General features: G+C 39.8%; 1 protein-coding gene across 1 annotated transcript; it reads right to left on the bottom strand.

Moving 5' to 3' along the window:
• Nucleotides 1–79: 79 nt before the first annotated feature.
• On the bottom strand, nt 80–13,683 carry LOC143110345 (calpain-3-like). Its single transcript, XM_076273215.1, has 21 exons — nt 13,423–13,683; nt 11,773–11,842; nt 9,596–9,714; nt 9,282–9,415; nt 8,456–8,624; nt 8,063–8,164; nt 7,741–7,895; nt 7,333–7,493; nt 5,625–5,782; nt 5,366–5,377; nt 4,901–5,109; nt 4,758–4,791; nt 4,333–4,359; nt 3,654–3,725; nt 3,439–3,496; nt 3,253–3,317; nt 2,858–2,926; nt 2,582–2,676; nt 2,291–2,415; nt 1,962–2,020; nt 80–106 (listed from the first exon to the last, which is right to left on the bottom strand). The coding sequence occupies exons 1-21, from the start codon at nt 13,681–13,683 to the stop codon at nt 80–82; spliced, it is 2,181 nt and encodes a 726-aa protein (XP_076129330.1).
• Nucleotides 13,684–16,890: the final 3,207 nt, after the last annotated feature.

The raw sequence follows: 16,890 nt of genomic DNA, 5'->3' as shown, positions 1-16,890 counted from the left end.
GGTTTCATGAAATAAAAATGTTTTCTGGGCCATTCCCATAGAACCCATGATGATCAGTCTTGTGCATCCCGACAGAGATCTATGCATACATTGTCAGCTGCAGCCACTACAGAGAGAATACAGTGAGTGAGAAGTACAGTACATGTACACAAAGGCATAAACTGGCATTGTCACTCAGACCAGGGGGGTATTCCAGAAAGCAGGTTTACTGATTTAACTGGGTATGTTAATCCAGAGTAAGCGGTAAACCTGGATTTTCAGTTCCAAAATGGTCTGGCTATGTAAGTCACTATGGTAACATAGGCTCTAAACTAGATAAGGGGGATATTTTGTTTAGGTTGTGTTCGGCTCTAAACTAGATAAGGGGGATGTTTTGTTCAGGTCGTGTTCGGGTAGTTAAGTGCATGTTCCGTTCCGCACAATGGTGTTTGTTTTTGAGGAAGGTCCTATATTGATAGAGAAGCACAGATAATCCATGCTATTAACTGTGAGAGGGTGATAAGACCACAACATGATATCCTGTCTTATCCAAACAAGTTTTTGCGAGAGTGCTACCGTTTTTCAGCGAAATCCTTAATATACTTGAACAACATTCTTCATCCCTATGTTTCTAATGTTACGCATTGTGGACCCACCTTCAGTTCTTTCCAAATGATGTGCATCCCTCCCATTTTTTTTTTTTGTGTGTGACTGGGAGTGTTTTGTACAGTGTTGGAGAGGCAGAGTATATCTGCAACTGTTTGACGGTCGGTGTGTAAAGTTTGCATTGCGCTAAAGCGGTTTCTGCGCAACTTCATTCATTTTCCTAGCCACAAACCCACAAGGATCATTAAAGTGGAATTTCAGCAACTGGCAGGTCAACATCACTTGTTTTAAGTTTCCTAAATTTGCACCAAAATTATCTTTACTGGTGAGCTTTCAATTAATGGGCTTTGGCTATTTCAGGCTTTTCTAATGTCATTGGCTGCATTGATGGGACGCAAGTGCCCATTCAAGCGCCATTCATAAACAAGGCAGATTATGTCAATAGGAAAGGTTTCCACAGCATAAATGTCCAAATAAGTCTAATGGATAGGCTATATGCCACTTATATTTGTGGATGCTCTCTTAATAGTGTTGATGTTTAAAACATTTTTATGTTAATAATTGCCAGATTATATGATGCTTCACCTTATTATATGATGCTTCATTTTATCACAAACGTAGAGGTGAGTGCAGTGCACGATTCCAGGATGTACCGGGAATCTAATTTGAACAACAATTTCAACAGGGTGCGTTAGGCCTATACCTTATGGGAATATCATCAGATCCACTGCAGGCTAATTAATGTGTAGGCTCTAACTTAATGCTATATGTGCAATTACAGGATAATGTGATGGGTATCTTGAGAGATAGAGGATACCCATGCCTTCCGACACTCATCACCCCATAGCCTACCCTGATCCGGATGCTGGAGTGCAAACAAGGTTTAACATGGCCCAAAGCAGAACCTGCGTTAAAATAGAAATTACATTTGGGATACTCAAGGAGAGATTTCAGTGCATGCATATTGTGCTTTTGACATTAATAGGCTATTCAATCTGCTATCCTATCAGCCAAGCAAGGTCTCGTTTCTCGGCAAACGTGCAAGTATTGTTCTTTTTTGTTATTATGGCTCTCTCCTCATAAGCTTCGAGGAGAACTTGCTGCTCCACCTATGAAAAATACTGTGCTCATTGTTTCGCCGTTTTCACTCATTGGTTTTCGTCTCTCAATAGATGATGTTTTTATAAATTTGTTGTGAACGTGCACAACTCTAGGTTAAGCAACACCGCAGGGTTGATTTAACTAATATAATTTGTAACCGGTGTTTTAGAACCAACAGCTCACAGGTTTAGACAACCTAGAGTTTAGAGTTAATCTCAATGTTTGTTAAACCTCCTTTCTGGAATAACTCCCAGTAGACAGTATGACGATCTTACCTCTACAACATTCAACTTTATTACACCGTCTCCGTCTTTGTCAAAGGCTTGGAATGCTCCTGTGTAGAAACCAATAAGAGGGCTTTTCAGTACACCATACCAAAAAGAAAAAATATTTTCATTAACCTTAACAATATGATAAAATATTATTTACAGATGTCTACACAAGTCTATACACTGCATTCTGCACTATTTCATAATCCAAGCTAATAAAGGAATAAGCACTCTGCTGTACTGATAAGTGCTGCAACAATGACAGCTCAGAAAAAGCTAGCTGGTATTTTGTAGAATCCATAGTGTTCTAAGAGTACAACAGAAGGTCTCCTTACGGAACATCCCTTCTAGCCGAACCATGCAGCTGATGTAACTGTCAAAGTCCAGTTCCAGGTTCTTGTCTGCATAACGCATGGTTATGATGTTATACAGCTGGTTATTGAGACGGAAGCCTACATGGAAGAAATGGAAAAAAATATATATATTTTATAAATATAAATGCCTCAATATTGAAACCAGCCAGCATTGAAATACCGGTATGTTCATGGGATTGGTATGCATGAATGCTACATATAAATTAATGATATATTATGCAGCCTTATTCCATTAAGGTTTTCAAGGAACTGCACAGTCTAGCCTGACCTGCATCTTGCACAGCGTTCCTCATCTCAAAGCTGCTAATGGTGCCAGATTGATCTACGTCGTAGTGTGTGAAGATCATCTGCAAAGCAAACAACAAAGCATGATTTTTTACCTGCTTGCAGAACAAGTTCGAGACAATCCTAATGTACATCCGAGTTTCAAGACTGAAACAGATGGGTGCCGTTTAGGGGGGGGGGGGGGGGGGACGGACTCATGAATGACTGTGGTTATATATGGTCACATAAGAACATTATGAATACCCGCCACTGCTTGATCTTTTTCCACAGGTGTTTCAACTCTTGCAGGTTGATTTTGCCACTGCCGTCTGTCTGAGAAGATAGTCAAGGAATAAAAGCACTATCTAAACTTGCATAAGGCATTTGCTGAAGTGAATATGATTTTGATTTGAAGGTTACTGAAGACATCTTTGACTAGCAGAGATGATGGGAGATGTAGCTACAGTACTGTTGTAAAGCTCAGTACTGCATTTATACTCTACTAAACACTATACATTACTGTTTATTAACCATTTTAGATTTTCTACAACTGGGCTTATTGTTACAATGTAGTAGTAAGCACAGGAAGATTAGTAGTGAACTTGTCTGCACAACAAAGGCTTTATGACATTATGACGTTTAACATCTGTGAAGGATACATCCATCAGAGCGATCATGCTCCTGCAGCTTTCCAAACTGAAGATCGCTGCCTTCAGGTCAATGTCTAAATGACAGTGGATGCAGAAAATAAGAAAATAACTTGACAAGTCATAGAAATGCTACCGTGTGTTAATAGGTTAGTATTTCAAGACGTAAAGGCTCAGAGATGTGACAGAGGAACTCACACTTAGCTACAACCCCATTCAAAACAATTTTGAGGTCATTGGCACAAATCTCCATGTCCTGCTTGGGCAATAGCAAAAAAGAAAGAATGGATGAGAAAGAGAGAGAGAGAGAGTGAGTGAGCGAGCATCATATAGGTGGGTATCCAAACTGGACATTTTAATTACATTTAAATACATCTGATTTTTTTTCTATCATAAACTCATTATAAACTCACCGTCCCGGCAATCTGCTGGTAGATCTGCCTGAAATGCTTGTCCTCCTCACTCTCCTCTGGAGGTTGGCCAAGCTACACAAAGATGAAGAAGTATAGCCTACTACAGGTATGTTTATGCAGACATGAATTAATGGATATGACTGGATAAACAGATTGATGTTTGATGATAATGTCATGATGACAAATACACATGAATAATAAATAGGTTGGTATGAAGAAAAGAACCAAAATATGATTAAGAAAAGACAAAAAGGAGTAGGATCTTTGACAAGCTTTACAATATTACATTTAGATCAGAATGCCAGGGATTACTTGAAGCTTAATTATTCAATCTTGCTCTAGTCCAGTGTTTCTCAAACTTTTTCAGATGAAGGACCATTTAACCAATAAAAAACGCACGGACCACCTAGCTAAAAACAATAGATTAGACCTACTTCAACAGTATATCAGCCTACACAATAGGCCTACTCACTGAACCACCTTGCTTATTGTCTTTGCACTTTTCTTATTGTTTCAGAGGATTTATATGATTTAAACTGGCATATCTTATATAGACAGTGTTGCAGAACTGTTTGGATTTACATACAAGTTGGTTCAATATTGCAAACAACTCATCTATATTATATTTTACCACGTCTGCTCGGGGACCACTTAGCTTGCGGACCACCAGTGATCATACCTTAAGCTTCCTTTTTTCCATGGTTTCCTGTGGATATACCAAAACACTTAATTAAACACCTCATTATATCAATGTTTTTCCTATAACATAACTGACAAATATACTGTGGGAAAATATACCAGTGAATACTGCTGAACCAATTCACATTTTGAGGACAGCCAAAATTTCCCAACTATTAGCCGCGGTATATTGATTTTGCAAAATTTCTTCACCTATGAAGTTAATACACAGGGGCAGTTAATATGGTATTAATATGTTTTTTGTTTTTTTTTAACTTGCATAAAACCCTATCCTACGGCTTATACACAATGCGGCTAATACACAGGAAATTACTGTATTCACAAGAAAATGAGGATATCAAGGTGTTCAATTCAGACTAGAGTAGATTATAAAAATGACAGGTCAGAAGGATGAAGATCACTCACCGGCCGTTTAGCTTGAACTGGATCCTCGATCAGTCTAACAGGAAAGCATAGGCCAGCTGTCAGCCATCACCATGGTAACACAGCTTTAGAGCTACTTGAATACACAGCCAAATAACAGCAATCAACCCTTCATGCCCTCTTACCTTGATGTGCTCTTCTTCTCTGTGAAGATTCTGAGAATGAACTCACACTCCAGGTTAGGGTCAAAGGTTGAGGGCACAATGACATACTCCCCAGGCTTCAGCTGAACGCGTTCAGTGACCTCCCTGAGGTTGACGTAAGACTTGCTTTTTGCCGCTGAGCTGTTCTGCTGGAAGAACGCTTTAGACAGTGGCGTGTTACTGCCATGTAACTACAAGGAAAACACAGACAGTGAAACATATTAACAAACTGACAGATGATTACTGTCCCTCATTTCTAAATATCATCTTGGTAGTTCAACAAAAGCCATATTTTCACAGTGAAATAACTTGTTAATTCAAGATCTTAATTCAATCTTCAACTGAGTCACTGAAGAGTGACTTCTTTCTGTGCCAACTTCCCATGATACACACAAGCTACTTAGGAACGCAGCAACCAAAGGCAAGGTTCTCCCCCAATGGGCCTACCTTCTTTGGCACCTGAAATAATGAAAGGAGGCATTGTCACAATTAAATCTGTTAGTACCCTACAGTGAAGCAAGATTAATCCATGTATCTGTTTGGGAAAATATCCCATATAAACAGGAGTGAACAAAAAAGCACTAATTTCCTAAGATCATACTTATTCAAGAAGGATGTCTTGTATTACATTATATTCTAAAATATTATATTATAGCATGTTGTAGCGTTTTATAGCATATTATGTCCAGTAGGAAATCTGAAGCACCTCATAGACAAAGAAGCCAATGGCGTGGATAACTGGTCCCATGAGGTGCTCCTTTCGTCTCTCCTTCTGCATGAGAGCTATGACCATCGTACATCCTTTCCCCCCATCATCCTCCTCCATGAGCCGAATGCGGTACTGAGGGTTTGTCCAGAAAGTGTCTGTGGGAAGAGGTATAAGAAGAAATTATTATATTCACGGGTTCCAAAAGCCTGAAATTATCGGTAACACTTTACTTGACAGTATCGACATAAGAGTGACATGACACTGTCATGAGACATGAACCCTAACCCTAATCCTAACCTCTAAACCTAACCCGGTAACACTTTACTTGACGGGTGAGTTCATAACACATTCATAGCAGCTGTCATAAACTGCACATAAAGCATTCATGACTGTTTCATGAGACATGATTCAACATTCATACCAAACCTTTCATGAATGTGGAAGACAGAATGACGAGAGCTTGTCAAAATAAAAGTCCAAAGTCAAAAAGCAGCATTGCCGTTTTTGGTCCAAACCTGATCACGTCACATCTGAGTCAATGGGCTACTCCAGTGGCAAAAAGACAGAACATGGTCAAGCAAATAATTTTTGTTTCATAAAAATGTATTTGTTTTATGATGTAACTTTTGCAGATGATTTCTCATCTTTTGTTACTAGGAATGTCCAACCGTTCCAGTTACAAATACGGGTCAGCTGAATGTTCACAACTTGTATAGTAAAGTGACATTCGATGCAAACTTCATAAGATATTCATGAAATATTTACAAAGGCTGGAGAGATTAAATTAATGGTATCCAGGTTACGCAAATACGATATTGGACTTTTATTTTGACAAGTTGTCATCGTTCTGTCTTCCACATTCATAAAAGGTTTGGTATGAATGTTGAGTCATGTCTCATGAAACAGTCATGAATGCTTTATGTGCAGTTTATGACAGCTGCTATGAATGTGTTATGAACTCACCCGTCAAGTAAAGTGTTACCCCTAACCCTAATCCTAACCCTTGTTATGACAAAAGCTGAATGTCACTTAATAACAGAAGTGTTGTGTCATAAACATTTATATAGATATAGTTTTTCTATAGTTTTTTTATATTACCTTGCCTACTCTCTTATATGTCCATATTTATTTTATGCTGGTCTCTAGACTTTATTCTTGCACTGTTGCACTGTTGGACTTACTCATTTGCACCATCACCATGACACTCACTCACACAGAGCACCTTACCTTACTACTGTATGCACAGAGAATCACAGGCTCAGTCTCTGCCTCAGTCATTGCAAGCGCCTCATGATTAATCACCCACTATGTGGATACTGTTTTTAGACTTGATTTAGATTTAGTGTTATTTAGTATAATTTGTATTTTAGTATATTCTTTATCTTCTACTGTCCTTATTGCTTAGTTGTGTTTTTTATATTATATACTTTTAATTACTTTAATTATACTTTTAATTACTTTTCTGCCGTGAATGTTGTGTGTGATGTCTGTATGCTACTGAGACCTTGAATTTCCCCTTGGGGATCAATAAAGTATCTAGCTATCTATCTATCTATCTATCTATCTATAACTTGTTTATGACACGTTCATGACAGTGTCATGTCACTCTTATGTCGATACTGTCAAGTAAAGTGTAACCAAATTATCTCACTTCCAGGTTGAGAGCCCCTGTGTTAATGTGTTGTGAATGTTCACTGGACCTCACCTGGGAAGTTCCTACAGCCTCCAGCAGAGCAGCCATTCACCCAGCGTCCCTCGTGGACAGTCACTGTCCAGTTTTCCATGCGGTCATTCTTCAGCGTGTCAGGGGTCAGGTTGCAGATCTCCACCCGGGTGAAGTTATTGTAGAAGTTCTCATAAGACATCCTAGGAGCACATAAGAAGGCAAAAAATTCAGGTCATTCCTTCACGATTCATGAAATTCAGTTATTTCACTGAGCAGATAGTCAAAGTGGGGGTTGAAAACATGTGTGAATGAACTTTCACCAGAGCTAGTCTCTATGTATCACTAAAGTGTATGTTTGTGCTTTATGTTTATGGTTCTTATCAAATGCTTTTGTCCAAAGTATGTCTTGTTGATCACAAGAACCACACCGCCATTCCTCTCCCTTACCAAAACTCGCCTAGCTCCTCAACTGGCTGGAGCCTCTGTTTCTCCTCCTCTGAAGAGGCAAGGGATGGCCAGTCTTTAGACTTGCAGGTGGGGAGTGGGGACACCCCCCAAGGATCTCTGAGACGCATCAGGCGAATCTGGATGTCCCTACTATCCTGCCATTTAAAAGAATTATTAAGGTAGATTGTTTATCATGGAAAGGATCATTAAGTTTGTGCATCTCAACTTTTACTGCACCTTGAAATGGAAATCTGAGTATATGATTTAAAGTATATGAGTATATGACAGACAGTTTCCATATTAGATATATAGATAATCAGACAGATAGCCTTCTTCTCACCTGTTCAACACCAGTTATGGAGTAAGCATGTCCTTTTACCAGACCGGTGGGTGTTCTGACTGCACGATTCTGTGGGACCAAGTCCTGAGAGGGAAAAAAAAAACAGAAATGGGGTGTGAAAACTTTCTATTCAAATAAATCTAGCTTGGTCACTGATTTTACTGTTCCTGGATCAGGTGGCAAACCATGACTCTGACACTCCATCCTGTTTCAAGGGTTTATTCTCTCAGAAATATTTTGATTTGATGTTGATTGATTTGATGGTGAATTGATACGATAAAATGAGAACAGATGACTTTTTCAGTGTTCTCTTTAGAATATCACAGGCCCTGAGAGAGGGCCTATGAATGCTTTCTCTCTCTGCGATAGACTCACCTCTATGCCACAGCACATGAGCGAGCCTCTCTCAAGGGCCTTCTTCATGATCTGGAACAGCTCCTGCTGTGTCTCCCTAACGTGGAAGTACTCGGTTACGCCACCGGTAAAGTCCTCCATGGCTTCCAGAGTGTTCCCTCCACTCAGGGCCTCATATGAGCCGTGCAGCCTAGGGACATAGGAGGGGGAGCAAATGCAGAGAACTGAATGTCAAGAGTTCGAGGGAGCAATCTTGTCATTTAAAAAAAGGACTCAACTAAGGTGAGGTTTGTTTAATTTGTGAAGCAATATTGGGTGTCTTGAAAGGCACTCTATGATTAAAATGTACGGTTTCACTTTACTTGACAGTGTCGACATAAGAGTGACATGACACTGTCATGAATGTGTCATAAACAAGTCATAAACGTTTATGACATAACGCTTCTGTTATTAAGTGACATTCGGTTTTTGTCATAACAAATTAGGATTAGGGTTAGGTTTAGAGTTATGGTTAGGGTTGGGGTTAGGATTAGGGTTAGAGGTTAGGGTTAGGATTAAGGTTAGGTTTCATGTGTCATGACAGTGTTGTGTGTTCATGACAGTGTCATGTCACTCTTATGTCGATACTATCAAGTAAAGTGTTACCAAATGTACTATTATTATTAAAATGAATGGAAATGAAGCAACAGCAGAGTCTAATCTTTACAGATTTAATTTGCCTGCCTGTTCCTCCTTTGAATAGTCTCTGATATCTGACCTTTCCACAGATTTGAGAGGCCAATCATATCATTAAAATGTGACGTGACATGGTACAGTACTGATGATTGGTGTATTAAGACTCACTCACTTGGCATACGCCTTCTCCAGAAGAGCACTCCAGAACTCGTTCTTCTTCCCAGAACTTGTGAAGACCAGTTTATTATTACTTGTTGGAATTCGGTCGTCCACCACAACGTCCACCCATTCTCCATACCGCCAAAACTGTTGTTTCAGTCAGTGCATTATAAATCTTAGTGAGTAGTGAGTCACAGTTACAGAACAACATACAACTAACCCATGCATCCAACCTCTATATTTCTGGTCATTTGCAGAGGATAGCTGACCAGGATTTGTCTGCTGTGACAGATAAATTATCATTTCAGGTGGGCCCACTCACTGTACCTGGAAGTGGAAGATCCCAGCATAGTTCTCTGTGAAGCTCTGATCTGGTGGGATGACCCTGTACAGCAGTTTCTCATTCAGTGTCAGGCAAGCAATGGCTGCAAGAAGCCAGCAGTCACCTGCAGAAGGACACAGCATGTTGGCTAGACAGTGCTAGATCACACACAGATTTCAGCTCTACATCCAGAGGCAAGAAGACTCCTGTAATATATCAGAAGAATATTTCTTAATAATTGCTATTCAACTCATAACAAAACTTCAGAAGCCACTGACAATTGCATGTGGTGCCAGGAGATATAAAGAGGTCATATATCTTGCTATAACGTGGTAGCCCAGTAAACCAGACTTTTGACTACTCTTCTCTTTGTGCAAAGAGTCTGGCCTGGCATCAATGGCAAACATCTTCTTCCTGGTGGGTGAACACTTGTTTGACGTTTAAAATCATTGGAATTCCTTTAAACCAATCACTAACAACCAGTGTATCATCATCATACAAATAAGTTTCTCTGCACCACACCCCTTTTTAGGTGCAACAAGCCAGCTAGCATCATATCATCAATTGACAGCCAGCAGTCACACATTTCATCTAGTTATCAATTCACAGGACATTCAACCAGTTACACAATGGTTATGAAGAAATATGTATATGTAACTGACTCATGCAGAAACTATACATTACCAACCTAATTCGCTTCCCAGGGCCCAGTGTAGAGGACAAATTTAGCTCATAGCTAACACTTACCATAACCTCCAATGTACAACTGTGGAACTTCAGTATAGCCTAATATAGCCAATTATCTAATTTTAGCTGTAGGAAATATGTTCGTATTTCAAGTGATAGAATTAACGTATGACTTATGTTTAGTTATGACATGTAAAGTTAAGCTTGCCAAACCTAGCCACAGGCAGCTCGAAACAAAGCTGTCACTTTGTTCGGTGCACTCCTAGTTAGTAAACTGGAAAGTAAAAATAGAAATGTAATGGTCTCCTAAATCCCACTTACACACAGATAACTCTCACACCAACCTTATTTTGTGCCTTTTATTCACATTTGATGAAAGATTTAATAAGTATAAGCCCTTTTTGCTCCCCACATTTATGCAGCCTCATAGGTTTCCATTTAATCCAAGCGGGGACGTGTAGCAAATTCAAAGTCCATGCCAGTGTAACGTAATCACTCTCAGCCATGCCCTCTGTTTGCTGGTTGGTTGGTGCCTCTTGGTTGGTTTTCTACACAAAAAATCTGTTAAAAGCACATCTGTGCCAATCTACTACTGAAGCGAAATGAAATTGAGCGGAGGTATGTAGCCAGGCTAATAACGTGGCCCTATAGCTGTGAAACCAATCCAGTGTTAACACACTTGGACCCCTAAATAACCACGCTTTACAGATGGTGATGGCTAGTGGGTTATAGGAATCATATGATATCCACATATGACATTCTGCTGTCTTGCTGGAATGGATTTCTTACCTGAGAGACATATAGATTCAGTTGCAGATTGTCAATTTGGGTTCTGCTTACATTATGTAGGGCTATGCATAGTTTTCAGAGCAAAGCAAAACACCATATCTGTTGATTAGTCTAAGGAATATTTTAGTGTCCCTGCACAAAGAAGGTGATCTAGTTTTAATGTTCTCATAAGTAGGCTATCAATGAAGAACATTGACCATTGGTTCTACAAGAGAACTCTGAGAGGTCTCTATTGTGACCTTGAGCAAGGCACGTAACCTTGAGTTGCTCTGGGGAGACTGGCCTTTATAACAATTGACATTATGTAAGTCGCTTTTGATAAATGCATTAGCCAAATGAATAAGTAAAGATAAACGCCTACATAGCCTTTGCATTTACCAGGTGGTAAAAAAAGCCCTGGTGCACAGCTTGAAGGCACTGATTCAGTTTATGCCTTCATCTGGACCTGTCAATCACGTCCAGTGACCAACCCCAGGCCCACTCAGCCTTCCCACTCTCCCTTCTGCCAGGGACCCAGCTGTCAGCCTCACTCAAACACTGGTCAGGTTGCCAGTTCCAGGTTAATCCTCCTCTTCCTTTCAATATTCCCACATCTCCTTGAGTCTTTCAGATTCAAGGGTTTGTCACAATCAGGTGTGTAGGGGAAAATACGGAAGTCCTTGTTATGTTTGGATGACTGTTACCAGAAGCCAGGACTGCATCTTACCAAGGTCTCCTTGGCAAATGTCTGTTCGGTCAGCTCCGCCAATGATGAACTGGGGATTTTCACAGATCTCCTGTTCCATAGGGAAAACACACAGCTGTAGGCATCATTCTGACAAATGTTGCCAAATAAATTCCTTATAACTCACTCAAGGCTCAAGGCTGTTGACCTGTTAAGACTAGAAGATCTTCATGCCACAAGGTCTGGTTTCAAATCAGGATAAATTTAATAGTATAACTTGAGTTGTGTGACATTATTTCAATGGGCATCAAAACTCTATCTTGAAATTATGTGATGCTTTAAGAGCAATTGCTTGGCTTTACCACGCTATTTCTATAGCCAAACTTAATTTGTCACTACACCCGTAACCTATAACTGAAATAGGTTTATGAAGCGTCAACTTGAACTTCCCTCCTGACACCACTTGGGAACATGACTCATAATTGATCAAATGCTTGAACACAAGGAGTTGAACACGGACAACCCTTTTGGGTAGGCTACAGTGACAGAAGACACATTGGATTTGAATGTCACTTCAGGATAATTCCCTGCAGGCATGCACACTCATTATACATTTTGTCATTTTACAGTAAATAACATCTCTTAAAAGCAGGGCATCTAATTTCTCACATCTGTCTCTCATTGATTCCTCTGTCCTTCTTACATTCCTTCCCCATTTCCTTCACAAATTTAATTAGAAGGAGGAGTTAGGACAGGAGGGAGGAAGGGAGAACAGACAAATAGAGAAATGAGATGCACCTATTTGTAGCTGGCTTGTCTTAGCCATTGTTACATGATAGTGCTAGTTTGTAGTTTTGTAAGTGCTTTGGTGCTTTCTATCACTTATGATGCAAGCTCTTCAGATTTTTTCCCATTATAGAATTCAAGTTGCTGTTATTACTGAAAAACCTGACCATTTTTAAAATATCTACAGATCAGAACTAATACTTGCCTTTAGATAGCTTACTTATTACTTACTATGTAGCTGAGAGAGGATGATATTGATGCCATTTTGTTAGGAAAGTCCAACATTGTAGCTTGGGCATTTCCCGCCCTCACTCAGCCTATGTGGTCTACAGATCCATTGACCCACAAATACTCATGTCATTGGTGGGTAATGATGGGTTGTTGGTATTTGATCTCATCCCAGCACAAATTAACACTAATGCCTCTCACACATATTTATTTAAGCATTGGCTTAACAAGGCATGCTGCCATAATATTACCTCCGGCAGCAGACCTGCACTGTTACGCAACATACTCTGACATATGTAACCTGCACATGGCCTGCTTTCAGTCAGTCAGTGCCAGAAACTGGATTCAGAGTTTGTAAAGATTTGAGATTGTGGCACATCTAAAGTAGGCCTATACAGAAATGGTACCATCAGCCTTCCCTTGTGCAAGAAGCTCTTGTGCTTTTAGTGTAGAGATGCAGTATGCCAGCTCTTCTGAAATTCTCCCACACATCATCTGCAAACTTTCACATTCACAATTCCTTCAAGATGATGGTGTCTTAAGATATATTTTAGGGATGCAGTCTAGTTACCTGATTTTACCTGATTATCTGTGGCTAAATTCAAAGACATAGATCTATCCAGCTAAACAGGATACTTGCTATGTAGCATCCCCCTTGGGGGAGACAGGACGACCTACCCGCGGCCGCTTCCATTTAATATCAAGGGGAGCCCTGCGAGTCTTGAAGAGAGAGTTGTTGTTGGCAGGGAACAGTGGGTCTTCAAACAGCACTTTCTTGAGGACGTACTTGTCCCTTAGCTCCTGGAAGGTCTTGAGGCGCTGGGCATCATTCACGGCCTCATTACGGCTCAGGATGGGGGCATAGGTGTTTCCAGGTGAAGCCAATGGGCCAGCTTCAAATGTAGGTAAAGTCTTTACCTCTGCTTTCTCTTCACTCATGTTGATAATTCACTGGTAACACGCACAATAAATGTTAAGTTAAGAAATTACTTAAAGTCCAAATACTACTATACTCCTAAGGGTCTTTGCATAGACTGAGATTAAGAACAGAGAGAGCAAAAAGTATCCCAGTTCTCACCCTCTGTTTCTCTCTCTCTCTCTCTCTCTCTCTCCTTCCCTCCTGCAGCTTTCAGTCCACTTATATGTGGCACACATAACACACACATACAAACTTTTACCTCGGCTTCTCAGCTAACAGCTCTATATTTAGGGTTATGGTGGTGGTGGTGGTGGTGGTGTTGGCGGAATAGGAGGAGATAGGGTGGTGGGGAAACAACACCCACGTTTCCTGTCAGACCATTTCTCCAGCTGTCTCTGGACAACCGGCTGAAAGAATACACAACGTCTTGACAGTAAGTGATCCCAACAGCTTTTGCTGAGAAGACATGGCACACTTGAGCAGGTTCTGGGAAGTTACAGTATTGCATGTAGATAACCAGTACCAATCTGTAGAGTGTGCATAACACTGGGCAAACACTGTTTCTATTTAAACTCATATATCCAAGGACATACAGTCATGTTTTAAACACACTAGTGGATGTCTCACATACGTATCTTCTCATGTTGTTCTCATGTCCAAATTCCAGAATGGGAACATATGCTACTGATACATGTTGTGTGCAGTTTGTGGATACTGCAAAGGCCTAACATTATATTTCCCTATAACATGACATGCTATCCCAATATATCCAAAGAGCTTACAGAAGTGTATAACAAAATGGTTGCCTTTAATGGCAGCAGTAGCCTTATGATGGTCACTTATTATTCCCTCAAGTCCCTTGCTTACTTTGTGTCAATATTTTGATACATATTTTGATTTGATTTGTTTTTGCAGGTCTTGCATTCACAGAAAATGTGTGAAAAGCTGGGGACTCACCATTCACAGTGCTCAGTCCGAGGGGCGGGATAATCGGTTGTCTTTCAAACTCCCTCTGCATGCAATAGGATAGCACTACAACTCATGAGTCCCATGCGTTTTCCCACCAGTGGAGCTAGTTGGCTAGTTCAAACTTTTGCCAAATTAAAAAAAGCTTAACTCGTGCACGCTGTTCGCCAACACCAACATCCACCTTCTTTGTTTTCATGTAGCATGAAATTCACGCCAAACCGTTGCAACTTTGCCATCAATCATTATGTTAAGCCCACCTACCGACTCTATACACGATGTGATTGGCCTTATCGAAGTTACATTTTTCCAGCTCGCAAGCCAACAGAGAGTTGCTAGACTACTCTGGCAGCAAATTACATTTGCTGCCGCTAGGGTGCGTCTAGATCTAGGCTAGTGAAAGCCACTGAATCACTGCAAAAATAGATGAACTGCAGGCTGGATTAGGAGAAACATGGCAGCACTAACACAGTTAATATTTAAGACGTAAATAACTCATTTAAAAAGACAATGCTTGCTTACTTACTGGCTATACCTTCCAGTATAGGAAAGTGGATTACACAAATATTGACCTTATATCACATAAAACCATGAATAAGAAGCTGAACTTTAACAACTTTAACATCAGTAACATCCACAAAGCTGAAACAAGTCAGTCAGATGTCAAATGCTCCCGAATATAAGTTCACACCAACAAGAATTAAAACGTTTCAAGATTTGCAAACTGGAGGTGCAAAGTTACCAGTTATGTCACTGACTAAACCCTTTCCTGATAAATATATGACAGAATCAGAACTGATGGATTTCCCTGATATTTTGAGTAATCTGAGAGATGAAAGTATGTTTTCCCTGAATTATGCGGACCTTAGAATTCATTGGCAACAAGTTGAAAAGGCTGTCTTTGTCACACAGAAGCAAGCCCAAGCTGTAGAAGACTACACGAGAGCAAGCCCATTCCGACTTATGGTTTCAGCTTTGCACAGGTCGTATTACTGCATCCAAAAAGAAAGCAGTGTGTTGTACGGACCCAACACAGTCATCGCTGAGTCTGATAAAGAGTATTTGCTATCCTCAATCAGTATGTTTTTAGTCAAGTGCCCCAGCTTGGGGATGCACACATGAAAAGCTTGCTAGAGATACATTTGAAGAAAAAAAATCCTTGTTGCATAAAAATGTTGCATATTTATGATACAGGATTTGTCATAAATCCTGAATTTCCTTATATTGGGGCTTCCCCAGATGGAATAATGTCCTGTGACTGTTGTGGTGTCAGTGTTCTAGAGATAAAATGTCCTTTTTACAAAAGGCATGACAACATAATTGATGCATATCAGGAAAAAAAGTTCTGTTTGAATGAGGGAGATGGTAAAATCAAGCTGGACCCCAAACATGCATATTATTATCAAGTGCAAACACAACTATGCAAATGCAGAATGGCACATTTTGTTGTTTGGACTGAGAATGACTTCATGAGGAGATCTACAGTATTTTGATGAGTCATTCTGGATCCGAATTACCCAGAAATCCCACCATATCTTTCTGAATGCTGTGTTACCAGAGCTTGTTGGGAAGTTCTTTTCACAACTGCCAAATGCAGAGTCTCAAGGCCTGCAAAGCAATTCCTCTATTCCAGAATCACTTTACTCTGATGCTGGAAAGGCACAACTAGGATTGCCCTCTGCCGATACTGAAAATACTTGGTGCTACTGTAAACAAACTGAGTTTGGTAAAATGACAGCATGTGACAATCTTGGCTGTCCTATAAATTGGTTTCACAATTCATGTGTTGGAGTGAAATGTTCCCCAAAACATAGCTGGTTTTGTCCAGATTGTAGGAAACTCCTACAGTTTCAGCCAAAAAAAGGAAAATGAAGTGATACTTTCACTTTGAATTCTTGTCCTCATGTACTTGACATGCATTTTTAAATATAACTTTTAAGTTCTGATTTTTAATCTTATTCTTATAACTTTTATAGGATTACTGACTGTATTGCTATTATCTAAATCATATATTCTTATGAAAAGATCATTTAACATCGGACAACACTTTCAGCTTTATGTTTCATAAAGGTTATAAGTAAAATCTATGATTCTGACAAAATAACTGCAAACAATTTTGTCAATGTTTGAAAATGTGTAATTTTTCCACTTTATCATGAAATAAATTGGCAAAAGACTCTACATGAATTCTAACGCATGCTATTTGCCTCATATCCTCATATATAACAAGGACTTTTACTGTAAAGCTTCAAAAAGGCTAT

This window comes from Alosa pseudoharengus, unplaced genomic scaffold (genome assembly GCF_046254945.1).
Source record: "Alosa pseudoharengus isolate Yale_2024_CS ecotype anadromous, Long Island Sound unplaced genomic scaffold, YU_APseudo_1.1 YU_APseudo_1.1_scf_7, whole genome shotgun sequence".
Lineage (NCBI taxonomy): Eukaryota > Metazoa > Chordata > Actinopteri > Clupeiformes > Clupeidae > Alosa > Alosa pseudoharengus.
Note: the sequence above shows the minus strand (reverse complement) of the source record. Positions and strands in the feature narration are given on the sequence as shown.